Genomic DNA, 26,557 nt, shown 5'->3' with positions numbered 1-26,557 from the left:
TGGCTCCAGATGCATATGAGATATAAAAAGCTATCAACGACCTTTTGACAAAGCTTTGCCTAGCACTCTACTCTAAAGGGAAAAGTACAATTTTCCTCTAACCATACCTTCACATATATTTTCTGAGATCAAGTTATGATCAGATTGCCATGTAACCATATTTTCAATTTTATTCATACATTTTTACAACACACTCTCTTCAGCACTATTTACTACTATCACTCCCAGCAGCCAAGGTTGTTTGCATAAGGTGCTATTTGCCAAGAACCTGTTACTTGAAAGGAAGACCTCTTCTGCCTGCACAGCAGATTTGTAGATGGAGAAAAGGAGCCTTGCTGAGAAAAAAGTGGAAGGAATCAACATAATCTCATACACATGATCCATAAAGGACAGAGTAGAAAATGCATGAGGCATCCTTCCCTAATTGGACTCAATCACACTTATAAGATACTTTTTTCATGCAGTTTCAACTAGTTTGCTGTAGAAGGATTATCCTAAAGCTCCCCCAAGGGCTGAAAGGCTAACTGCAGACAGACCTACCCAGAACTTGTGTTACCACACATAACACACCGAAGTGTTTCTAGTCCTGTTTCACTGCTGAAGGAGTAAGCTACAAATCACTGCAACATTTAAAGGCTACCCACAGGAAGATCAGAGGAATACAGCTCTGCAAGGAGAAATGCCAAGAACCACACTATAAATAACATGTTTGAATATACCTAACCCTGTTTTAACTTCACAGTGCCTTAAGTTTCTGAATACCCTTAAGCAATGCAGTCTAATATACAGAGAATACCCAGAGGACAACTCTTAACAATTCCTTGCAAAAATAAAGGTATATGGAGAGGGGCTCCACATGACATGTTCATAGTTTGTTTCTATCCCATATCAGTCGCTCTCCCAGAGACTGGAAGAAGTGAGACACTTCTTCCTTCCACAGACAGCATGGAGCTGGGAAGGGCCGTCAGTAGGCCACATGTTGGGAACTAAAATGGCCACAATGAAGAAAGAAGAGGGTTCAGAACAAAATTAGGATGGAATTTGATAAAGGACACCTGCACAAAAAGAAAGAGGAAGGCTGCTTATTAGACTGCAATCTACTTGGAAAGGACCTGACAGTCAACACAGATCAACAAATTGAATGTGATATCACCGTGTTGCTGGTGCCACACAAGGGATAATCACCTTCACAGCAATGTTCAGCCTAACTCAGACCACAAGTTTTGCTAGAGAAGGCTTCAGGATCAGCCAGCCCTAAACAGCCATCACTCCAGATGGGTAATTACCACACAGCAGACAGTAATGAACCATGGACATTTATCCTACTCAAATGTTTGTTTCCTTTGCGTTGTTAGCATTTAGAGCAATACTGAATGTAACGTACAGTGATAGATATGCCAGTGATTTATTGGAGGAAAGAGAGTTCTGCTGCTCACTGAAGCAGTGCTGCTCACAGGACATAATTCCTACTTTTAGGGGAAAAACACTTCTGTATCTGAGGAAGAGAAATAAGCATTAAGTTAATTACAAAGAATTGCAACACTGAGCACTGAATAAAGGAGGAATAAAATGAGTTCTGGAGTGAGACAATAAATTTCTTCTGACACCCCAGAAGTCTGAAATGGAAGATCACATTTAAAAGCTACTATACTCCCCTCAAGAAAAATATCCAAGTGCATCCCCAGAAAAAGGTGCCTGAATGTGAATTATTAAGCAATCCCAGTCAGACACTGTTTAGCAGCACCATTTGCCAAGGGAGAATTTCACAGAGCCCAAGACCTCAACTGCTACGATGGAACCAGGTATTTATTTCACAGTAATAGATTTATACTTGTGTAAGTAGACTAAGTACAGATTTTGTTTCATTTCTTCACTCATGTTTTACAAATATGTGATTATGTTATTATATTTATATATTACAAACAATACTTTTACTTTTAGTTTACCTTAATTGTTGTAACCTATGGCCCAGCTAACCAGCACAGACTGCAGTGTCCACAAATAAGAAAAGTGCTTCCCCTCCAATCACACAGCAGATTCTGGCCCTGCAGGAATTGGACAGGACCCAAGTGTACCCAGGGACTCACAGCAACAAAAGAGGCTCTCTGACACAAAACAGGATGCCAGAGTGCACACTTATCCCTTCCAGCTATTGGGGTCTGCTGGGGTTAAGGTCACATGCAGACCTCCTGCTGATTCCTTTCTACACTCAAGGTGTCCTTGCTTATTCCCCTCTCATGGGAAGCAGGCCATAGGCCCTGAAGCCTTTGCATTATTTCAAAGGCAGGTGTGCATGCAGAAGCAAACATAGCAAGTGTTATTATTGAAATGTGGGCATCCCAAACTTTTGGAACTTCCACTACTCAAGAAATCAGACACTTTGTTCAGAATTATTGAAATAATATTTGAGTTCGAAATCCAAATGCATTACATTAAATAAGTCACACTGGTTTTGATATTTTTGCTTCTGCTGTGTTTACATTCCTGTTCAATATGGAAAGACTTCAGTCTGATTGCACAGATTCAGGTGGTACTTGAGGCCAACTGATAAATGAGTTAGTGGAAACAGATTGAAATGCTAATTCTTTTTACTGCTCTTTCCTATAAATATAAAAATGGAAAAACAATACTAAACCAACAGTTTGGCTTCTGAAGCTTAAAAAGAATCCTCCATTCTTTGCTTTTGTTCTTTTACTTGTCCAGGAACTGGATAGAGAAAATGCCAATTAATGTCAGAGAAGAATTAAAACCTCAGTTGTTCTGTATGCTCACTGCAAAATCCCAAAGATAAATACAAAGTAATCTTTGGGAAAAAAGTGATCTCTAACAAGTCTGTCTGTGGAAATAGAAAGAGCTGAATATAATATCACAGTAAAATACTGCTGCTGAGAACTCCATTCAAGAAAAGCTTTCATGAATGCTAGGTAAATTACTTTTACCTCAATAATGTGTCATAGTAATTGAACGTGTGTTAAGGTAATTAAATTTTCTCAGTGATAAAGAATTGAAACTTGAAAAGCAGAACTGTAAGTTATACTTCTGTAAGACTTAAGAGTAGCAAGTGAAATATCTTTCATTTTAGACAGGTTCTTGCAAAATATTTCCCATTCTCCAAATAAGCAGTTTAAATGATAATACTTTAGGATGCATTTTCAATCACTAAATAACATTTAGATCATGGAGGTTTTCCAAAGCCACCTTTTGAAGCTATTACATCAATAAAGATTTTTTTTCTCTGCCATGAATAACACTAACAATGTAGAATGACCTTTTCTCTAAATACTAAAATTTTGCTTTCTCTCCATGTGTCAGAGTTTATTTCAGCTATTCAATATTGGATCTGTTTGAAATATAAAAAGAATACACTTAGCAACATCCAGGATAAACACACTATAATGAATCACATACACTTGTAAGATGTGTGTTTCGCCTACAAAAATATTAAATTCATACACAAGTTTGCTTGTCTGTGTGAGAAAACATTTCTGTTGTACTTTTATGAGGTCTTGGGCTATAAATTATTTGTGTACTGACTGAGTCTGGAGTGAATGTCTTCATCCATAACTATTTAAATCTTTCACCTAGTTTCCAAAGTTTAAAGAAAAAAACAACACCACCAAACCACTATTTAAGCATGACTTACACAAAATCAATTATTTCTTTTTGATCACTGCACAAACAAAAGCAGTAAACTATGCTAAAATCATACTGCATCACCTGTAAACATTGGAGCCACTGTTCTATCAACATTCCCTTATCTTTTCTCTCCAATAGATAAAGGTTTTAAAATGTTAAGCAGCGTATGTTTTTCACAATGTTGAACTCAAAGCTTGCAGAAATCAAATGTTTCATTTATGAGGACTCCAGTACACTCAGACATATCCAAGAAAAACACTTTTATGACGCTGTACTAAGCTACATTCCTCACCTCTTCTCTCTTCGGTTCTCTCAGGGCCCTGCTTCTTTTTGAAATAAAGTCACCACTGGGCTGAAAGCAAATTAAATTTAAACACTAATACCTAAGTTACCTGCATGTGCCCTTAGAAACAACAAAACTCTTTGGTTTACGTTTTAATATTACAGTGCAAAAATTTAACAACCGAATTTTCTCTGTCTGTAACAGAAACCAAATCCTACTCCTCTGGCATTTTGCTTAAAAAAAACATTTTAAGAAGTCTGAAAATTCAAAGAGGTTTATATCTGAGTTTAACAGACGTTCCAAAGAACATGAAAGAAATACTAATGCAAAGCAAATAAATACCAGAATCTGAGTTCAAAAAAGGTTGTACTTACTCCTTATTCCTGCATTTAGTGCACGACTGGTAAAGGACTTTGACAGCATTCCAGGTTCCCACTGGTGCAGAGCTAGGCATGAAGATGTCTCCAAACAGTGTAGTATCACTGTGGGAGGAGGAACTTCCTAAAGACTCTACCAGCAATGTGTCAGAATTTAAAAGCCATATCTAAAAATGAAGAAATAATTTATTTTACTGTAGATTATATCAATTACAATTTGTTACTTTACTCTGGGCCTAAATCAGCTGATATTAAAGCCACATTCTTACAAAGTTTCTAGCAAAGTATTAACAGACATAAATTGATATTTTATTATTCATCACAGTCTACACAGCTTTTAGTGGAGAAAACAAGGTTAATACAATAAACTGTTACCTGATTCATCAGTCACTCTTAAGATCATTTCTCTGACACTGCCTCTTTTTGTGATTGTAGCCTTTAGTAGTAACAAAAGAAACGGTCCCAAGTCATCTCTTTCAGTACCAGATCTATTATTTCTCCAATAACATATTTTTTAGACATTAGTCAAACATATGGCATTGAGCAACTGAGGGCTAAAGACAGGGAACTGAAAGACTGCCCACTGAAGTGCCAAAAAATTGAGGATTTTTAGAAGTGTGGTAGTTATGACTGTATGGAGCCAACACATGCAAGGAAAAAGACAACAATTAACATGGTGTAAAAGGAATGTTGGAATTTAAAAAACAGCTGCAACAGACCCTTACTTGGAAATTTGATAAATCTCTATCAAATTTCATAATGGGCCTGGCATTCTTCAGAGCTATTTGCTCACAGAAACTTGAGGGATATTTATCAGGGAGAGTTTTGAGAAATCTGAACCTTTTGCATCACATTATGGATCTTACTTAATCTTTGTGTGATTTGGCATCAGTATTCCGACTTGGATCCAGGGCTTTCCTGCTCAGCACCATACAAATAAGTCAGGCTTTTCCTTTATTCACAGCCTGCAGTAGTGAAGTGATCCAAGTTAACAATGGAAATCAATTTTAACAAATCCTGCGCCTGTATAAAATGTTTATATATGAAATATTTATCATAGAAAAGGGGATTTATACAGTGCTGATCGCTAGAGAGCAATCTTCTGCTTCTCATGATCTAATCAGCTTCAAGTAAAACAAGTTACATGATGTTAGGTAGCAGACACATGATATCCCCTGTGGTGGGAGAAAGCCATCATTAAAAGGACACATAGTATATGTTGTAATTGAATGTGACAGTCACAATTTATCAGAGCCCAAGGCTCAGAACATTACACTGGATGCTTCATAAAGAAGGAATGAGATATTGATAAAGATATCTTGGGAGGGGATGGGAGGAGGAGAATCACTTTAGCATATGCACATAAATGATGACAAGCAAATGCACTTGGCTTTGCAAGTGGTTGTTCATCAGTTTTGCTCTGGTAACTCACTGTACACATTTATAGCCTAAACTGCAAAATATACCTCATTAGCTAGGACCATTACACAAGGTGCTTAAAGCCTAGTGCTGAAGAGGTGTTGGGAGAAAATGTTGAAAAGACACAGGCCACTGCCAACACGTTTAGTTTTAACTGAACAGAGTTTCTTCCTTTTGAAATTTCTAACATTTCACGGGGAAGGAGTTTCCTGGGATGCTTTTCAGAAGTGGAATATCCTTCAAACTAGACAGGGAAATAATGTAGCAATACTTGTCTGCTTCTTTCAGAATCCTTCTGCAATCTGCCATAGAAAATGCAACCATAGCATGTCATTTGCAATATGGCCCATCTGAAAAACACTTTCTACCACACGTGTTGACATGTGGTATCTGACAATCATGTTTTACACCTTGTATGTTTGTCTTTGTCTCAACAGCAACACAACAGATCTGTATTAATAATTTAGCACACAATACAGAGAAAGCAAACAAATCTCTGGGGGTGAAAGGATTCCTGGCCATGAGAAAAATCAACTTCTGAACTACATTTACTTCTTTAGGCAGTATTTTCCTTCTTTTCCTCATGCATAAATTACTTTTTTCATCTTGCTTTCAGAGGAAATACAGAGGAAATGAGGAAAATAAGTATACATTTTACTTGTGATTTAAAATAAAATTAAAAATACTTGTGAGAAACCTTAACCTTAATGATCACATACACAGTCTAAGCTGTGTGCATTCACATAGGTAAGCACAAACACTGTGAACAAGTATCTTTGGCTCATTATCAAAACAAACAAGTGGGACAGCTGGTTCATGATGCATCAGTGATGAGATTACTGGTGTAACTTGGCCGTGTGCTCACAGCCTCAAGCTCCCGCATTTTACTGTTTAGCTGTTGACAATCATTAATATAAACAGAGCTTACATTATACTTGTGTCCACAAGGCCTGTGAGTCCTAACATTTAACCCATGACTCCAGAACACTTATTGATGTGTATACAGTAGTTGGAACCTCACTCTGGACGTAAGCAAGGGACTTCTGATGTTAAATACTAAAAACATCCACAAAAAACTAACAATTAACGAATATAAAGGAAGCAATGCCAACCAAAAGCCAGTCCCTATCTAATTCAGCCCACTCCTCTAATCAATACATGGGCAAAAAAGCAGCTCAGAGCTAAGAGTAATGGCAATCTACTGAATAAAGCGATTTTTCTGTTAAAAAATAACCAGTTTGCTGTATCTAAGCTACTCGACTTAAGCACCAGAATTTTAGGTAACTTGGGAACAGATAAGTTACAAGGGAAAATCACAATCATTTTTAATGAGTCCTCAATTAGATAACACATAATGATAATTAATGGGTCTGCTCATGAAACCATCATTTTATCACCACAGAAGAGATATTTCTCTGTGGTTGTACAAACGCTGTCTTGGCACTAAAATTTATTTAAAAGCAACATATATACACTTTCCTCAGCATCTGGATGTTCCAAAATTATAGAACTTGGACAATGCATATGTAAAACAGTTTATGTAATTAAACTGCCTCAAGAAAGTGCATTTATAAGTTTATCCAGGACAGGAATCTACAATCATGTATTTCTTTGTGTTTGTGTCTATGAATTATTTTTATAAATTGCAAAATACAAATGCTATACCTATATTTAGTTCAGAAATAAAAGGAAACATCCCTGGTTATAATAACTGTACAGCATTAAGGCAATTCTTATCCATCTTAAAAGTTTGAGGAATCTAGCTGTCACCATCTAAATATCAAGCTTAACCAAGTTTAACAGCACTTGAACATTAAGTATAATAGGCAACTTTATTTTTGTTTGCACTTCACTTCACAATGCAATGCACTCACTACATTAATAGTCCCTGCTGACTTTAGACAATGCTTGTGAAAGACACTATACAATTTGATTAGCTTCTGGTGATTAAAGAAAAGAAGCACTGGAGCAAGAAGGTGAAATAAATATTCAAACGTTAAAACTTAAGCTTTCCATGTTTTCTGGGTACAAAGTAGTGTTATTTCTGCTACTTGTAGTGCATCTGTAGTACTTTTTTTACTGTATCAATAAGAGAAAAATTCTGTGTGTACATCTATTTAGATTAAAAAACTCAGGGATTTTCTTACTTGAACAGGAGTATCTCAGACTTGCTTCCAGGATTTGAATTTGTTAATTTTTTAAACATACAATAATGAACAGTATAAACATTTTAGGAACTGAAATACCTTGGTTAATCTTCTTCAGCAAGATGAAGACTTAAAAACTTACCAGAATATAGGTTTTTCCATCATCTCCTTTAATGGTGAATCTAAATGTGCTTTTAGCAGACGATAATTCCAAAAGACACTGAGCAACCATGCTCTGTATAAACTGAGACCTGTTTAAGAATTAACCACATATCATGTTCATAACAACTACACAGTCATCCATATTTATGCAATACAGATAAATTAGTATCTCATACTTCAATTCCACTACATCCTACAATCACATTTTACTGAAATATGAGGCTCCTTTATCTTCTTCTCACTCAAAACCAGAGAACTTTTTATTTCCTGCAATAGGAATCTTTATTAGATCAGGATTCTAAATTGCTCCACATCCTTTACTTTGCCTGACACCAATTGTCAAATGCTGAATCGAAGCTTTTCCATATTATATTTTACACGTATGAACACAAAGTTCAGAATGATGCACATATTTCAAATACAATTCACAAAAAGATAGAACTGCGATTAAACCCTTGTACGTTACTATGTAATTAGATCAAGTTCTGTTCCATCTTAGTCTTAAATTCAAACTTAATTACTTCAAAATTCCAAAGTCTCACTTCCAATTAAACATTTCAAGCTTAATTTAACCTTACCTGACATAAACTTCTGTTTCCATAATTAGTCACCAGATATTGGGCAAACTTAAATAGTTCAAAATAAATAAGTATTTTATTTTGGTTTATCACCTGAATAGTGAGACACTGTGACAAATTATACACAGTCTATCTCCTGCAGCAGAAGAGCAAACAAAACTGTAAGTGAGTGAATTCAGGCTACTTTGCCTTTACAATGCTTAATTCTGTGATGATTACATAAAATTGCACTCTGTTATTATATGTCATTCAAGAATCTACAACATTGGAGCATTTCTAGCATCCTTTCAAAAACATATACTTGAGTAAATTATCTGACTTTTTTTGTTACCTTAGTGTTGGACTGAAACTTCCCTCAGCTAGTTGAGTAATCACCTCGGTGACATAATATTTAATGGTATCTAAAATGACAAAAACATTTTTCAAATACAATAGAATAACCAACTTGTTAAGATTAGACTGTAAGTCACCATATCACTACACTGATTAAATATTTGTTCAGTAGTCAATTAAGAGGTGCAGCAGATGATCATATTCTGCTTTGGTTTGTACGAGGAGAAGCAACCAGAACCAAAGCCTGCACTGCCTGAAGAAAACTGCTCTGAGCTAATTACAAGATCAGCAATTTCTCATTCATATTGATCTTTGTTTAACACTGGGAACAATAATCTTCAACTGAAGCAAGCAAGAGCTCAAGCCAAACCTGAAAGATGAATTGAAAGAACTTTCCTAAAGCACTGAGATCAGCATAGCTTACATAAGTATTTTAGTACCCTCTGCTGCTTAGTAATGCTGCAGTGAATCACAAGAGACAGTTTTAATAACAGCTCACACAGGGGAATAATTTTCTTCTTTGCTCAAAGAGCAGAATGGAACTTCTTTCAAAAAAATCACAGATAACACTCACACTGCATACAGTCTGAATTTCAGTGAAACTGTTTGCCAAAGTTCCACTAAGACAGCTTTTAACACTAAATATAAGTGTTTGAGGACATAATTTAACCCACATCAATAAAGTCAGGTCAAAGATGATCATATTGAAGATCTGGGTCTATGCTGCAAATACAGACTAACAAGAGGGCCAGCAAAATGGGTTAAGACTAAAAAATTCATTCTACTAAGCCTTAAAATGTGAACAATTGGAAGATTCATCTGTTCCACAAGTTTTAAGGACGGATTGTCTTCTCTGACATCTGTCCACACATACCATTAAAACTGGATGAAGGCAAGCATGTCAGGAAGACAATATGTTTTAAAGACTCCAAAAGCTTGGTAATCCCACCTCTTCTCCACGTAAATACTACAATTTTTAAATTATCTTCATTGTTAGGATATTACATTTTACCTCTAAGTTTAACTGAAGTCTGCTCCATGCTATGTGAGTTCTTGGAGACAGGAGGAAAAGACAGCTCAGTCTCTCTACTTCCTCAGCCATTACCCTGAGTAAGGGATTGGTGTTACAGCTACAAGGGTATTGGGAATTCAGGAGATATTTGCTTGCAGAGAGATAGAAGGTATGATTTCCCAAGAAAACATCATACAAATACATGTGGATAGAGCTGGGGAAAGGAATAGCCTATGGGAGAATCTCAAAGCCAAATCTGGCCTCCACAGCTTTACTGCTCTAATCCTGCTTTATCTTCGAGACACACATACCTGCTCATGAGGAAGCACCAAAGCATGACAGTCAGGTTTGCTCTCTAGTCTCTTTTCATGGAGATGGTTCTAGGTTAAGTAAGTACAGGTCTAGGTTCTGCCTAGACTTACACCATACATCTCTGGTTCATTTTTCTGTTGTCTGAACTCTACCTAAATTTCCTGCAGTACTGAAGAAATGTGGTCAAAACAATGGATATGCTACCTAACTTCATGCATGTGCAGAGTCCACACCAAATGCCTGCACATGTATACAGTGTTTGCCTTTCTCCATTCCCAATGATCTATTACTCATGACCTTGTTATTCATGCTCTTCTCCAAGCACTCTTTTCCCAAAGTCACATCTTGCCTTTCAAACATCTTGGGCTTTCAAACATTGTTCCTTAAATTTGGTTTCATTAAAGCCTGTATTGTTCAGATTCCTGTACAGGACAATCAGAACATTCTGTAACAGAAGACCTTCTGTCTTGTATCTCCTTATGACATCTCTTTAACAGGCTTTGCATTTTCTGAGAAGTTTTTATATTCACCAGATCTCTGAACTGAGACAGGCTCACACAGACTGATGCAGTGGAGTAGAGGGAGAATGAAAGAATGATCCCTGCTAATAACTTAGCATTTAGTCTTATCATTGCTTCCCTTCTGTCAATAGCTGAATTTTAAAAACAACCAGACACTCATCTTTACATCACTTTAGGTAAACCCTGATGATCCAATATAATTACAACTTTTAAAACTGATAATCTGATCAGCTCACCATCGGATGAGGATGAGACATAACCTGTTTCTCTGACAAGACTTCCCCCAGAAAACCAGGCTTACTGTTACCAATCACATCTTCAGCTTCTAGTTGTGTTGATCAAGTTCTGAGTTTACCTTTCTCTTATTCTCCAGAACTGACAGGAAAACAAGCAACCCGTTATTTCTCAAGTCTCTATTTTCACTGGGTTTCCTAGTAAACTGGAATCAGGCATTGAGTCTTCCAAAGGTTTGGAATTAGCCAAATATGCACAGAAACAAGGATGAGGAAAATTCCTGCTGAAAGTCACTTTCAAGCTCTAACACCGGAAGCAACAACCTCATCTGTTCCAGAAGGGAATGAGACAAACACACAGGAATCAGCCCTGCACCAAATTGATAAACTACTTTCCTTCAGTGTTTTTAACCTCCAGTGCTCAATCGCTGATGCAGTCAAGTCTAGTTTTGTTTGTACATCTCATACCTGATGAAACTTTTTCTCCCAGCATTGTCTTGCAGCGCTTACAAATTACTCTGGTATTTTCTTTTGACTTCTGTAGGACAAAGAAATATCATTTAAATGTCACTCAGATATTCTGAAAAAAGAATGCATAATTGTAACATAATTTACAGAGCAGGTAGTGAACTTTGTACTTGCTTCTGTTCTCTATGTTTACATGCACACAGATTTGCCTTCACTACTTCAGCTTTCTACACTTGGATTGCTTGCAAGTTTCACACTAATTTTAAAATCTGGCAATATATCCACACAGCACAACCTGTAATAGCTAACAGAAGAAACTAATAATATTGAGGGACTGGATGCTAAAACGATAAGCTAAATTTGATTTTGCTAAGAGTGAAATAATACACCTGAAATTAAGTACTCAATAATATATACATAAAATAGTATGCTGCAATGTGACTACCATTACTCAGTAACAAGTGCTAGCCCCCGTGGACAGTTTTATAGGAGTTAAATACCAGTCCAATGTTCAGCAAAGAGCAGAAAACATCTGCAGATTATTTTGAGTAACTAGGAAACAGCTAAAGTACACAACACAGCATGATATTCTAGAAAGGTGAAGTGGATTCTGTTCTTGAACAACCCTTCTCCCTCAATTCAAGCAGATACAGAAAAGGTATTGACAAAGAATAAAAATTATTGGCAGAAGTGCAAAACAGGTTCCATATGTGGCATGAAAATACACATAACGGGACAACATATGGAAGACAGAAAACTGAGGGGTATCACTAAGATACATAAAATCACAAATGTTTAGGAAAAACTGAACAGAAAAAAACAAACATATGTCTTCATAGCTCATGCTATGAAATTCTAACCCTGTTTGCATAAAAAAAAAAAGGAAGGCATTTGTCACACAGTGCATAATACAGTTTGGTACTCACTACAGGAAAGCATTTTTCATATTAAAAGTATATACAAGTTCAAAAGTCTTCATAAATTCAGAGGAAGCAATGTTCATCAAGGGCTTATTAAAAACAAAAAATGTGGGTAACAATATCTAGTTCAAGGAGTCTCTACACTCTTCCAAACACCACCGAATATTTGCCCCAGCTTTATGCACCTACTAATGCCCTTTGAAAAAGATTTCATTTCTAGATTAAACCTCTCCTATAACACTCCTGCTAATCACAGTGTTAATATTTAAATTTAGTATATCAAACAAGTAAGCCCAACTCCTACTTTAATCTAAAGTCTAAACTTCAAAAGTGGCTCTGTGTGAGCTTATTAACCTGGGCGTAGCACATTAGAACTCTGGTCTGAAAAGAGTACATATATATTTATAACCTTAATGATGGTCAAAACATCATTAAGGTTATATATATAAAAGCCTAAGAGAGCTGACTATGTAGAAACTACAGTCCCCTTGTTAGGGAGATCAGAAAAAAAATCTGGTTCATATATATGTGGTTATCCCATTTCCCAATTCCTACCTTGCTACTCTTCTCAAACATTTGCAGTGGAATTACTTGCTAAGTGTGAAAACCAAGGATAAATAACTACATTTTGAGTAAGCCATTTTTTGAGACTGGTACAAACACTGCACAGGACAAGTACAGAATACACAGTACTTCCTTGAAAGCTACAACCTGAGTATTTTTTTCTGACTACAGTTACAGGTGCTGACTGAGAACTGTGCCTAAAAAACATCACTAACTCGTTGTGTCATGCTTCAGTGGAAAAAGGGATAGTTTTAGCTCAACTAATTAAATCAATATATCTGTTTGACAACTTGCAGCTGCTGGCAATCTGCAGATGCAGGTGGATCACAAGCCTAATAGTTTCTGTTTCTATTCCTAAGGATCCCTGATACAGTGTCAGGAAAAATATTCTCCCCAAGAGATACCATTAAGATGCTGCAAGACCATGTGACATTTAAAAACTATGTTACACTGGAAGACTAATAGATGTGAAAAATATTTTTGCAACGGACGGATGCTGCCTTGGTCCCACTGGAGTCTGGAAAAGATTGTTTAAGCATCTCTGGTAAATTCCTGCTACTATTTTGGTCATAAGCAAACACTTTCCAAAGAACTGCAATGCAATTAAAAAAGAACTTTCATACTGGGGCAGACTGCAACAATATTCTATGAAATGAGAACATTTATACCAATTGCAATCTGTCTTGTCTGTAACTTTCTATTACTCATATTATGGAAGAATTTTCTGCTTCAGTATGAGGGTTTTTTCCTTATTAGTCCAGTTTCTGCTGGATCTAACAGTTTTGCTCAATTGCTTGGCAGCTGAGTGATGTTGGAAATAAGCAAACACAGAAATGAGAATTCATTGCAAGTGCGAAAGATGTAGAAAAAGGGTTTCTACACAAACAAGGAACAAATTCGCAATTTCAATGCAAGTTTAAGGAAGCGAACATGAAAATTCATCATACTAAAATATTATTGTATGCCACTGACATAAAACAGCCTCCTCCCTCATTCAAAAGTTCTGCTGTTATCCTGGTTTGACCCACATCTCAACATCTTTGTTCCAGATCCTTTTATTACGTTTCTGCCTCCAAATCAATCTTTTCTCACAAACATTCTCTTTGACACAGAAGTGTGCAATATTAACTCCATCCACTCTGCCTCTTCCTGTATTTGTTCCTGTTGTTCTAAGATCTTTTTTAAGACTACTGAAATGCAAGAATTCATTTTGGCAACTTCTGGCAGAAAGCATTCTAGTTTCCACCTCATTCTTTGCTCCACTATCCTTTGGCAAACACCTGAAAGTTGGGAGGAAAACATTAGGGTTTAGAACCTCATAACTAAGTAGCTTCTAATTCTGTTTATAGGACTAAGTTCTACTTGCATATCGAGGTCAGCATCAAGACTGTGGCGTGAACTTTAGAAAATGTAAAACATAGCCTGGCATATTTTCTGGCTTCTCTACAGTTGAATGTCAAGAACTCACTAATACCTTCAAAACAGTTCTGTAATACATACAAATTAAATAAACTAGTAACAAAAAAAAAGTATTTAAAATTAAAAAGTCCCAATAAATTCACCTAAGAATTAGTTGAAGAAAATACTTTACCAAATTGGAGCCACTCTGAGAAACACGGTGTCCAGCCTCTGAGCAGCACAGGGGAGATTCAGGCACATGGGATTCATTGCCTGAATTCAGCAGGAAAAAAGTGTCTCCAAGAAAACAGTCACCATGCTGAGGGTGCAAAGGGCTTCTGGCAAAGGGGTCAGGGTGACAACACCACTCTTCAACTAAATCACTCCAGTTGTCACTCGGTAGAGGAAGAACTCTGAGAAATTTCCTTACAGAGAAGAGACAAATAATTCAATATGTTATAATTAATTTCTAAGACACTAAAAGAGAGCTAAGACTTCCTACAAATAGTGGGGGAAGTATGGCATTTTCTCAAAAGGAAGTGCTTGTCTCTCTTTTCAGTCATGGGCACTCTCTTTGGGTGAATTCTGAGAAAGCAATGGCTGACTTTCCTGCCAAGTCTGTGATGAAGTATTTCCCATGGGTGAATCTCCAATGGCTATAAGGCAGAATTTGGCATAGTCCTCTCTTGAAATGAATCACACAGCAAAAATAAAACAGTTCTACCCATTCATAAAAAATATGACAATGAGCATTTGCAATTATTATTACTTCCTGTAAAGTTCCCTTGCACCAAATGTTGATAAAAAACCAACAGAAACAGACTCATGCCACAGCAAGATTCAGCAGGTTGTTTCAAAGTCAGATACCAGCCTTTGGTAAAAAGCTAAATCCTGACATAAATAGAACAGCATATCTTCATTTAAAAAACCAAACCAAACCAATAACAACAAAAAAAACCCCAGCCAACCAAACAAACAAAAACCAAATCAAAACAAAGCAAACAAAAAAAAATACCCCAAAGGATAAGTCAATCTTAATTTAGATTCAGATACTCAGATCCAACTTTCAGAAGTCATATAAGAATAAAGGCAAATCCCTTTCTCCTGGATAGCTGTATTGACCAAGGATACTGCTTCCTGAAATACTATTATGCTTTCATTATCAGTTGTATTGGGTTTGCATTTTCTGCTTTCTGCCTAGTTGCCTTGAATGCTTTCCTTTTCTAACCCTATTTCTTCTGCTGTCACCTGAAACCTTTACACAGAATTTCTTGATGCCACTCCTTACTTAAAACTTGCAAATAAAACATTGCTTATGGTGCTACTCTGCAAATAAAAACACAGCTGCTAAGCCAACAGTTCGATGTTCTCCCTTTCTTGCAGTTCCCAGAATAACATTTTCTGAAGATGTCTGTTCTCCCCATTGTAGTTTCTTGGCCTTTTTGAATTGTTTGGTAGGTGAAAGAATAACATTTTATAAAAAAATCCTTTCTTTCTAGATAAACAATACATTTTAAACTCTGCTTGCTCCACCTGCAGATGAAATTTGGAATAACTCATCCTCTGGCCCACCTCTACCAAAACTAAGATCACCTCTCAGCATTACTCATGTCTGTTTTCATTTTCTGTGGTTTTATATATTTCTTGAAGTACAACACAATTCTGCCAAAGTGAGAGTTCTGGTGTTGGCCTAATGACTGATTCTTCATCAGCCTTAACAATTAGTTTCAGTGCCTGAAACCACACTGCAAAAAAAAAAAATCTTCCTCTATTGCTTTTTACACTAAAGTAACAAAAAGCTGTTGTTGCTCAGCAATGTTTTTACAAGGAAAAAAAAAAGACAGAGATTACCTTAAACTGCAGACTAATGCTGTCCCGTTACATTATATCAACCTTGCTTTACTCTCACAATCTACAGAATCAAGATCTTCACTTCTTTTCCAATAGAAGCAGTTTTTCCAAACAGTAGGCATTTCCTAAACAGACTTCACCTAACTTTTGAGCTACACAGAAAATATAGAATTTCCACTGTATTTCAGGCTTTTGCCACTCACAGGTGGGAAGCCATATCATGGATCACCAGAACTAGAAAAATGTAACACTAATAAAAATGGAGCTTTCCAGAAAAACAAACAAAAACAACTTGAGGTTTACTGGGTACTGACTAAATTGAGGCTGCTAAACACCATGCTAAAACCTAGAAAACAGGGTGACTTATCTCCCCAAACTTGCTCCTAATAACAACCGAGTTTCTACTTGAAGATAGCCACCCAGGCTGCATTCACAGTCAGAGAACAACAAACAATTCTTAGATTGGGACCTTTAGGAGAAGCTTTCTCCTTCTGGAAGTGTCTAATCTAGTCAGGCTGAATCTCCTGCTGGAGATAGTTCTCAGATTGCAAACAGAAGAGTAGGTAATTAACCTTACACCAGAGCAGGTGAATGTCCAAAAGAGACTGTGACCCCATGGGAAGCCTGGCAGAACCTGTGGACCCGTGGAGAGAGAGAGAAGCCCACACTGGAACAGGTTTGCTGGCAGTACTTGTGACCCCTTCCATCACATTTTGTCTCCCCTGTCCAGATGATAAGGGGAGTGACAGAGAGGCTTTGGTGGGCAGCTGGCATTCACCCACCACAAGCCTTTACAAATTTCTTCATGATAAAGTCTTAAGGAATTATTTTATGTATGAGGTACACTTAGCCCAACTGCAAGGAGAGAAAGAAAAAAGAAAGTATCCCTAATTCTTTGCAGCTCTTGCATGATGGAAAGAAAAAAAAATCAAGTAATTTCCTCTAACATGGGTAATGTGAGGGTAATGGAAAAAATCAGAGAGCGTAACCCTAACCTCTGAAGAGCTCTCAGATTTATGTAAGGAAACAGACTGAGGAGAAAATGTATAGTTAATTTTTGTGCACTAAGGAAGGATTATTTACATTTAAACCATTCCTAGTACATTTCTTAATCTAACCTTTAAAATGAAGGCTTCCTATGCAGCCTCTAACAGTAAAAAAAAAAAAAAAAAAAAAAAAAAAAAAGGCTTTAGAATGGGTTTGGGGTTGTTTGTTAGTTCAGGGTTTTTTCATTTTAACCTAGATTCCTTTTGCTTCAGTTGAAGATTACTGCCACCTTCTTTGCAGCAACATCCTAGATATTGGAAGAGTTTTATGTCTTCTCTAGAACCTTATCTAAACTAAATCCCATTTACTTCAATTTCTTCTCAAAGGTATAATTTTCTAGATCTTTGGTTTTATTTATTACAGGCTCTTTCCTAGTAATTCACACTTTAATAAGTTTTCTTTCACACAGTTCTGCAACTTCCCTTCAATCTCTCCATCTCTCCTGTCACTGTCATACTTAACTCTTCCCGGAGAGAGGAACACATGAATTCCGTAGCTAGAAGCTCTGTCTGTGCTACTCTCTTCCTTTTTGAAATGCTGGAACAGAAGGTGTTGGATACACTGGCAGCTCCACTCCTCTACCCTAGTCTTAGTCTTTTTTGGTGGCAACATTCAAGGGGCTCAGAGGCTCCCTGCAAGGAGAAATGCCAAATGAAAAGCAATGGACATGCATTCTTTTTCCTTTCTCAAAAATTCTGCTTGTGTCGCATTACAGGATGCAGAACCAAAAGATTTAAACTACATGCATATGAATTTGATATGCTGAAATTCAGGAAAACGCCCACTCAGAGATGCGAATATAAAAGTGCAATATGTTTTGAAAGCAAATGTTACTGACTAGAAATTGGAAGTTTCTCTACTTTACAAATGTATCAAAATAAGAGTATTACTAGACTTTCTGATGACACATTTCAGAAGAGAAAGTTACAAAATCCTCATTCAGTTATATTCAGGCTAGCCATAAATCCATACCTATGACAAGAACATAACAGAAGTTTAGAGAATGCAACACATTTGTATTATCATTTTGATTATTAGGAGCCACACAGATCATAAAAGGCTGTAAATGCATCTCTAACAATTCTTATCTATCCAGCTGAAGCTGTCAAAATTGTTCATCAGAAGAGCTAGACAATGCAGCACCTTTTTATTAATATTCTTGCTCTTTGTAAGGAACAGAGATAAGGTTGAATCACACAGCTAAGATACAGTTCCTGTGTTTCTTAAATTCAGTACCCCTGAACGTGTTTCTTAAATTCAGTACCCCTGAACTATGTGGAGGCAGGCTTCGCTTAACAGATAAAAGGAAGCTGTGGTCAATATCCCATTCTGAGCAGCCACTCTATAATTACAGCATGATGACTGAAGGAAATTTATAAGAGACTGTAAAGAACTGAAAAGGATGCCTGAAGTGCAGAGGAAGAAAAAAATCAAGAAGCAAATGAATAAACAGCTAAAAACTGCTTCAGGTAGTTTTGCTTTTTGTCATCTGGAGTGCTTCAAATGTGTTCTTGTCTATCAGTTTCAAAATAAATACCTTTTAGCTGTCTCTACATATACAAAATAACATGAATACCAATCACTATGGCATTTATTGCTATAAACACAAGACACTGCAGTACTCACCGGTCTTTTACTACGATGTCACCACAGGACTGACAGTACAAGATGTAATTCTTGTTGGGTTTCAGGACTTCCCTCAATGTAAAAACCAAATCTATAGATGTAAAGAAATATATTAATCTTCAAAACTGTGTAATTATCAGTCACTTGTACAAAAATTATCAGCCACTTGTACAAAAAAATCCTGCCAAATACCTCAATCCAAAAATAATAAATCTAACTGACAAAGGAAAATTCTGATACTTGAAACACAATCTTAATTTTGTTACCTCTAGAAGCAAGTATTTAGATTTAGGAAAAACTTGCCATCTCCACCTCCTGCCCAATATTACTGAGTAGGAACTGTACATGTGAATAATTATTGTCAAGGTGCAAATCCTCTCCAGAATGGGAGCTGATACATTGATATAATTGCAGAGATCATAAAAATCAAAATTCAATGCCACTCTTTTGTAACAGTATTTCTGATAATCAGTGTATCTGCAATAGGCAGTATGTATATGCAATAATACTGTGTTACATATCCCAATATGTAACACAAATAGTCAGGATGGAGAGCAGGGGAGGCATTAGTTTTACATTTTCAGGCAGGTAAGAAACCAACCATCGTGGAAGCACTCTAGCAAAAGATAGTGAGCAACGGCCTCTGCAGGCCAGGAAAGCAAATATGATCTCACAAAAGGCAGCTCAAACAACTTTTCCAAAGTAAAAAAAGAAGCTATAAAAGCCTCCTAAAATTATCTGATAACATCAAGTGGAAAAAAAGTAAAACTGTAAGCCTAGCTCTACCTATGAATATACTTTGCAACACCCACTTTCTCATACTTAAGAATCAAAGTATACTCTCAGCACTGACATTCAGTATTTGAAATTTAGGATTCAAGCACAAGAGAAAAGCACTTTAAAAGGTTACAGAATTTCAACTATTTTTGCCTAATAATATAAAACATCAAAGGCTAACTACGACTATCCAATCTATATGTTGATTACTACCTGGTTCATATATTTATTTTTCACTAGTAGGACTTTAAAAGGCAAATTTTTAAAACTTCATCATTGGTCTTTTGAAGCATGCCTCATTAATAGGACACATTAGATAATTTTAATGTAATTGAGTTGTCAAAGCACATGCATAAATGCAGATTAATGTACAGATGCAACTTCAGCATATCAACACAGCATTCCAACATGTTGCTGAAATCATTGCTGTGTATTACATAACCAGCCTTTTCTACTTTAAAAGCTCAGAATGGCAATTTTGTGTTATTTAATATACCTTTCTGTGCCAAATTCTGCGAAATAAATCTAAACATATTGATCTTGGATGCCAGGATGAAAGAAAGCAACAGCTGTACCACCATGCTTTCTAATTATTGCAAACACATCCTAGACCTGAATCAGTATCATGGAAATAAAGAAGGTAACATTGGAGATGTTACCAGTGACATTAACCTCCGCAAACCCCAGCTGTGAGAATAACGAATCCCAATACAAACCCATAAACCTTTATGTTTAAGTCGTCAGGGATAGACAAGCATAGTCTGATTGCCTGGATGAATCAGAGTACTGCACTACTGATAGGACAGGGAGTAATGGGTACAAATTGAAAGAAAGGAAATTTAGGTTTGATATTAGTAAGAAATTCTTTGCGGTGTGGGGGGTGAGACACTGGAACAGGTTGCCCAGGGAGGCGGCAGATGCCCCAGCGCTGGCAGTGCCCAAGGCCAGGCTGGGAAAGCCCTTCAGCACCCTGCTCAGCGGGGAGCTGCTCCTGCTCGTGGGCAGGGAGGGCTGGGACTAGATGATTTTTAAAGCCCAATCCAACCCCTTGGAATTTTATGATTCTAAGATTTTCAGCTGCCAAACACAAAACAGGAGAGAAAGCAAATAATTTTTAAGCACTATGGGGAAGCACGGGGTTGGAGATGGGGGGGACGGAACTCTCAGCAGCTCCCAAACACACCGCGTTTCCCTTTCACCACGTCATTTTTGCACTTTTAACTCTCAAAACAGACAATCGCAGGAAGAGTTTGCTCTACAGAATCTACACTTGACAGCCTCTGCCCCTTAAACCCGCGAAGTTCCACCTCACCCTTACCCTTCCCCGTTCCCAGCCCCGCCCCGCGCTCCCCTCACCGGCGGCTGGCGGCGGGCAGCGCAGGCGCACACGCAGGTGCAGCCCTTCCCCGCGCAGGCGCCGCACCCCGCGGCACGAGAGCGGCGCCAGGCTGACCCCTGCCGGCAGCGCCGCCGCATCGCAGCTCCCGCCGCTCCTCACTTCCAGCGAATCCGCGCACACCGAAACCTCCACCGGCGCGCTGGGGAGCTCCGCCGCCGCGCTGCGGAGGAAAAGCAACGGGTATGCCTCGGGAAGGAGCTGTCAGGGCGCGCTGCTGCTCTACACAGGCCGGCCTGCAGCTCCCCGGCAGCCCCAGTCGCGCCCCGGGATCCACGCGGTGAACGAGGAGCAGCCGAGAGAAACAATCCAGCGTTCTCAGGAAAAATTTATTTGCACGGTAGTCCGGGCTGTGCCGAGTCGAACAGGCAGGGAGAGACGCCCGCACACAACCCGTTCCCCCCGCTGAAGGCTAAGGACGCCAAAAGCAGACCCGCCGCGCCCCCCGCCCTCCCCGCACAGCGGCGGGCGGCAGCGCCCCCGCACTACCGGATAACCAGCAAGGCGCTCTGCGTCCCCCGCCTGATCTCCATGAGGAACGCTGCCGCCATGCCGGCACGGAGCAGCACGGCGCAGCCAGCGCCCGCTCTCCCGCCGGCGCAGGCGCGGGCCCGCCGGCCGCCCGCGCACCACAGCGCCGCCTGCGTGGAGTCGCAGAGGCCGAGAGGCACGGACTGACCCAGGCTGGAAGAGACCTTTCACGTAATGCAGACCAACCGTCCACCCGGCACTACCACTGTAACCCCTAAACCACATCACCCAGCTCCAGATGCCTCTTGAGCACCTGCAGGGATGGTGACTCCACCACCTACCTGGGAAATCTATTTCAACGCTTGACCACTCTAAAAGTGAAAAATAGTTTTCTAATGGCTAATCTGAATGTCCCCTGTCTCGGTTTAAGGCCATTCCCCCTAGGCCTATCACTGTAAGCACGGTAGAAGAGACTGGCCCCAAAAACCACCTTTCAGGGAGCTGTAGAGAGCAATGAGGTTCCCCTGAGCCTCCTCAGCACTAAACAACCTCAGCTCCCTCAGCAGTTCCTCGTAAGACATGTTTTCTAGACTCTTCACTAGCCTTGTTGCCCTTCTCTGGACACGCTCCAGCACATGAATGTCCTTTTTAAAGTGAGGTGTCCAGAAACTGATCACAGCACTCGAGGTGGGGCCTCACCAGTGCTGAGTACAGAGGGACAGTCACTGCCGTGGTCCTGCTGGCCACACTGTTCTTGATACAGGTGAAGATGCCATTGGCCTTCTTGGCCACCTGGGCACCACCACTCACTCACACTGGCTGTCAACCAGCTTCTCAAATCCCCTTCTGCTGAAGAGCTCTCAAGTCACTCCTCCCTAAGCCTGTAGCACTGCGACCAAAGTGGAGAACCCAGCAGCTCAGCCCCAGCAGTGCCCTGGGTGGCAGTGGCAGGAGCGTGTCCCGGGGTCTGCTGCGTCCCCCAGCTTGGCTGCAACTGATGGTAGGGTCAGGTCTGGGTGCCCAGGGATGAGTCCCATCGGGTGCCAAGGCCTCAAGGTCAGGATCTGCACAATCGGCTGGTCTCACAGGGTTTTCTTATGCCCAGCCTCTTCTGTGTCAACATTGGGCTGTCATCTCCTACTTTCCTGCCACACCACTGCTGGGAAGAACCTGGGTCTGTTCTCTCAGGCACCTCCCCACAGGAATTGTGGGCTATGCCTGGGTGTGTATGCTCAGGATTTGTGGCCAAACAGGGTTGATAATAAACTGCTGTTTTAGCTATTGCTGAACAGTGTTTGCGCACTGTCAAGGCCTGCTCAGTGTCTCACTCTGCACCACCCAGCAAGTAAGCTAGAGGTGGGGAAGAGGCTGGAGCAGGGGAAGAGGTTGTACAGCTGACTTGAATCAACCAGACTGATGTTCCATGACACATAACATCATGTTTGGCAGTAAAAACTTGGGCCATAGTCTTTCCCAAGTGGCCGTTGCTCAGAGACCAGTTAAATATCAGCAGTATTGTTGTCAGAAGTGGTGAGTGATTGTCTGTATGCTGGGAGGGGTTTTTTGTTCCTCTTTCCCTTACCTATTAAAATATTGTCTCAACCCACAACTTTTCTTGCTTTTGCTCTTCTGGTTTTACCCCTGAGCTAGCAGCTGGCTGGGGTCACCCCATCATGACCGGGAAGTTCAGTCTGTGCAGAGGCCTCTGCTGAGAAAGGAGGAGACTCCCCAGGCAGCACTGGGAACTGTGTCCTGTGGCAGGTCATGCACCACTGCTCAACCCCTGCCCTGTGAAAAAAACACCCTCCACCCTTTCTCGAAGCTTTACAAGTCTGCCTGAATTCCTCCTGATCCATGTGACAGCTCTTGAATGCTGCCACATTGCAGTCATAGCAAATAGACCCTCAGCACAGGCAGCTGCTACTCTGGGACAAAGTTTCCTACTGCCTCTTATGAGATCTTTTATCAAGAGACTGTAAGTCCACCCTAACACTCCTGTGTGACTTCCCCTTAGCTTATGAGCCCTGTCACCACTGCACACTTCATCCAGGATGCTGCCCTCACAGCATATAAGAAGTTTATGTTCAGTATTCAAGGACCCCAAGGAAAGAAGCTTTCACTTTGAAAAACAGGAGTCTTTCCACAATGTCAAAAGTGTTTACTTTTTATGAAGTCACCAGACCTTCTGCAGTTGCAGAGAGTTATTTGAAAACATGATCTGCAAAGTTTCAAACAAAAAGGCAAATTTACACGTTATTTTTATAGCAACTTATTATCAAAGACATGATTATTTTGAAGTAATCTTCATCCTGGAATTTATCAAAACCAAGTAGGAGGGTCCCAGAGAAGAAGATGGAGTAAGGTTAGATTTCGTGGGAAAAAATACAGCAGACAATAGTCAATAGATTCAACTGAGTTACTTTGTTGTTTTTTACAAAGCATGAGTTTATTGAAGTATTCTAAGATGTGGACTGTATTGTCTACATGCTGTTCTGAGTGTAGTGGTTTGGGATTTTGTTGTTGTTGTTTGTTTCCTTTTTTAAGGAAGAAAAAGAATTAGTCCACATGGTGGGTTTCATTTCCAATTACTTCAAAAACCAAAGTACATATTGTGAGCTGAGTTGTTCTGGACAAGTAGGTCATACGTCAAACATAAACCCCATGTAATTATAGGAGAATTGACTCCTAGTATTAGTAAAAGGCCTTTGGCATTACAAAGGCTCACTCAAGGCTACAAAGTTATTATTAATCTTAAGTATTCACAGGGTGTGAGCTTCACCTATTCAAAACTGTCTATTATAGGTTTCTCACCATTTCTGCTGTGAAGTAATTACAGACAAAGGAAGGTAAATATCTTACAGAGTGAGTGCACCTAACATCAGTGCTGCACCCAACCCAGTATTTTGACTCCAACATCAGTAAAAGGAGGTACTAATAAGGAAGAGCTTCATAGTGTGGTTGCTTCACAGTACTTCCCCTGTGGGCATATTCCTGCTTAATTCCTTCAGTGTACTCTTACGGTTGTGTTTATCATCAAAATGAAAAATGCATCTGTAGGTTGAACCTACGGATAGTGTACAAGTCCCCAGCCCCTGGTGCCAATATGTTCTAGAAGTTTTCTGCTTTGCAGAAAAGAATTTTCTGTGCCTCCTCATTCTCATACTGTGGGCTTTGGTTACCAACAACTTTGTTACCTTTCATGATTTTGTACAATTTGATCAATCCTCCCCCCTGCTTTCTCTCTCTGCATCGAACAGTCCCAGTCATTATTGCTCTTTCTGTAATATAGCTGTGACATCTCTCCACAGTGCCTTTCCCAACTTCTCTACATCCCTCTTGAGCCATGAAGACAAGAACTGATGCAGTAATCAATCTGAGGCTGCACCAGCCTTTATACAGCTGCCAAACAACTACCCCTGTCTTATTCTCAATATTCTTCCCAACAGTGTACAATGTTTTTTTGATTGCCACTGCACATAAAATCGATGAGACAATCTGAAAGAAGTGTTTTGGAGCTCTGAGCTGTAACTGCCAGTACTAAATTCAGCACAAGGGAAGCTTAGAAATCCAGCTGCTCTGCAGTGCAGCAGCATGTGAAAGCACATGGTCAGTTATTGACAGTCACTTCCCTCTGTGAAGTTCACCACTGTTAAATAGCTCCAAAAGCACAACCAACCTAGTTAACAATTATGTCTCAAAGGCAATTGTAAGTACCTTCAAAGAAGAAAAAATTAAGTGCATCATTTTAATTAGAAATACATGACACGTAGAGTTGTACTTGATGCCTCAGAAAACCAGTGGAAATTGTCAGCTTTCCAGAAAGTAACTATTTTTCATCTACCGATTCCTGGTATAGTTTAATGAGAAAAGGAATTGCATTTTCTTTTTATTGTTATCCCAAGTCTGGAGAATAAAATTAAACTTCATTAAATATTGGCTGGCAACATAAGTCACCAAGTAGAAGATTTATAAATATTATGAGATTTTCCCCTGGCAATGTTTTAGAAATACTTGTCCTCAGACAAAGTCTAAAATATTAATCATGTAAGCTGAATGCACCTTTTTTTTTTTTTGCAGTTACTCAAGTAATTTATAACCATAAGATTTGTCTGCTATTATGAAGCCTATTTAAATTTGAGAATCCTAATGATGACTTTAAAACTAACAGATCAGAGTCCAAGAACTGTACCCTTTATACTGTGGAACTGGTCAGTTGAAAATGACTCCTGCGATGCAGTAAAAAATTCCTTCCAATACTGTCCATGTGGGCACCCATGAACTTCTGTGTGTAGTAAGGACTCAAGCACACTAATCACAAGAAATTTTAGAAATTTCCTAATAATGGTACTGTTAACATAAACATAATATCGCATAGTAGCATCACCAGTTTGGATTGGAAGGGACTAGTTGAGGGTCGGCCTATTCTCCCAGGCAGCCAGAGACAGGACAACAGGACATAGTCATAAGCTGCTCCAGGTGAGGTTAAGGTTGGACCAGAAATTCAGAGGAATTTCTGTCCAACAGAAAGGTTGACTAGACTTTGGAATGGGTTGCTTATGAAGGTGGTGAAGTCACTGTCCCTGGAGGTGTTAAAGGAAAGACTGGACATGGCACTTTTGCCATGATCTAGTTTACATGGTAGTGTTTGATCATAGATTGGACTCGATGAGCTCAGAGCTCTTATCCAGCCTAGCTGATTCTGTGATCTTAAAGACCATCTTGTTCCAACCCACGCTGCTATGAGCAGGGATGCCTTTCACTAGACCAGGTTGCTCAGAGCCACATCCAGTCTGGCCTTGAACACTTCCAGGGAAGGGGCATCCACAGCTTCACTGGGCAGCCTGTTCCAGTATATTTTTCTAAAGTACCACCTGTCTCCCATTTTTACCTGCGCTGTATTTGGCAAACTCTGTAAATATCAGGCAAAATAAACACGCGCGCACAGAGCGCGCTGCGCGCCACGCACCGGCGCACGCGTCCCGCCAGGGGGCGCAGCGCGGCGGCGGCGGCGCGGCGGGCGGGGCGG

At 39.3% G+C, this 26,557-nt stretch overlaps 1 protein-coding gene across 5 annotated transcripts in view; it reads right to left on the bottom strand.

Moving 5' to 3' along the window:
- UBE3D (ubiquitin protein ligase E3D) overlaps positions 1 to 21,682 on the bottom strand; it is a 75,742-nt gene extending 54,060 nt beyond the window's left edge. The window contains exons 1-9 of one of the 5 annotated variants that reach the window (XM_085056435.1): positions 21,550 to 21,682; positions 21,021 to 21,223; positions 18,888 to 18,978; positions 14,557 to 14,788; positions 11,482 to 11,551; positions 8,934 to 9,003; positions 8,005 to 8,113; positions 4,294 to 4,463; positions 1,949 to 2,045 (exon numbers count right to left, since the gene is read on the bottom strand). In XM_085056435.1, coding sequence (XP_084912561.1) covers positions 1,973 to 2,045; positions 4,294 to 4,463; positions 8,005 to 8,113; positions 8,934 to 9,003; positions 11,482 to 11,551; positions 14,557 to 14,788; positions 18,888 to 18,978; positions 21,021 to 21,223; positions 21,550 to 21,611 — 1,080 coding nt within the window. In that variant the 5' untranslated portion in view covers positions 21,612 to 21,682 and the 3' untranslated portion in view covers positions 1,949 to 1,972. Of the gene's footprint in view, positions 1 to 1,948; positions 2,046 to 3,912; positions 3,989 to 4,293; positions 4,464 to 8,004; positions 8,114 to 8,933; positions 9,004 to 11,481; positions 11,552 to 14,556; positions 14,789 to 18,887; positions 18,979 to 21,020; positions 21,224 to 21,549 lie in introns of those variants that run through there. The other 4 variants (XM_085056436.1, XR_014851024.1, XM_085056437.1 and 1 more) reach the window with 4 other exon arrangements.
- Between the last annotated feature and the right edge of the window lie 4,875 nt (positions 21,683 to 26,557).

Source organism: Lichenostomus cassidix, chromosome 3 (assembly GCF_008360975.1).
Source record: "Lichenostomus cassidix isolate B80296 chromosome 3, HeHo_3.0, whole genome shotgun sequence".
In the NCBI taxonomy this organism is placed as follows: Eukaryota; Metazoa; Chordata; class Aves; order Passeriformes; family Meliphagidae; genus Lichenostomus; species Lichenostomus cassidix.
The sequence above is the reverse complement of the archived record's forward strand: the minus strand, read 5'-3'. Positions and strand labels throughout refer to the sequence as shown.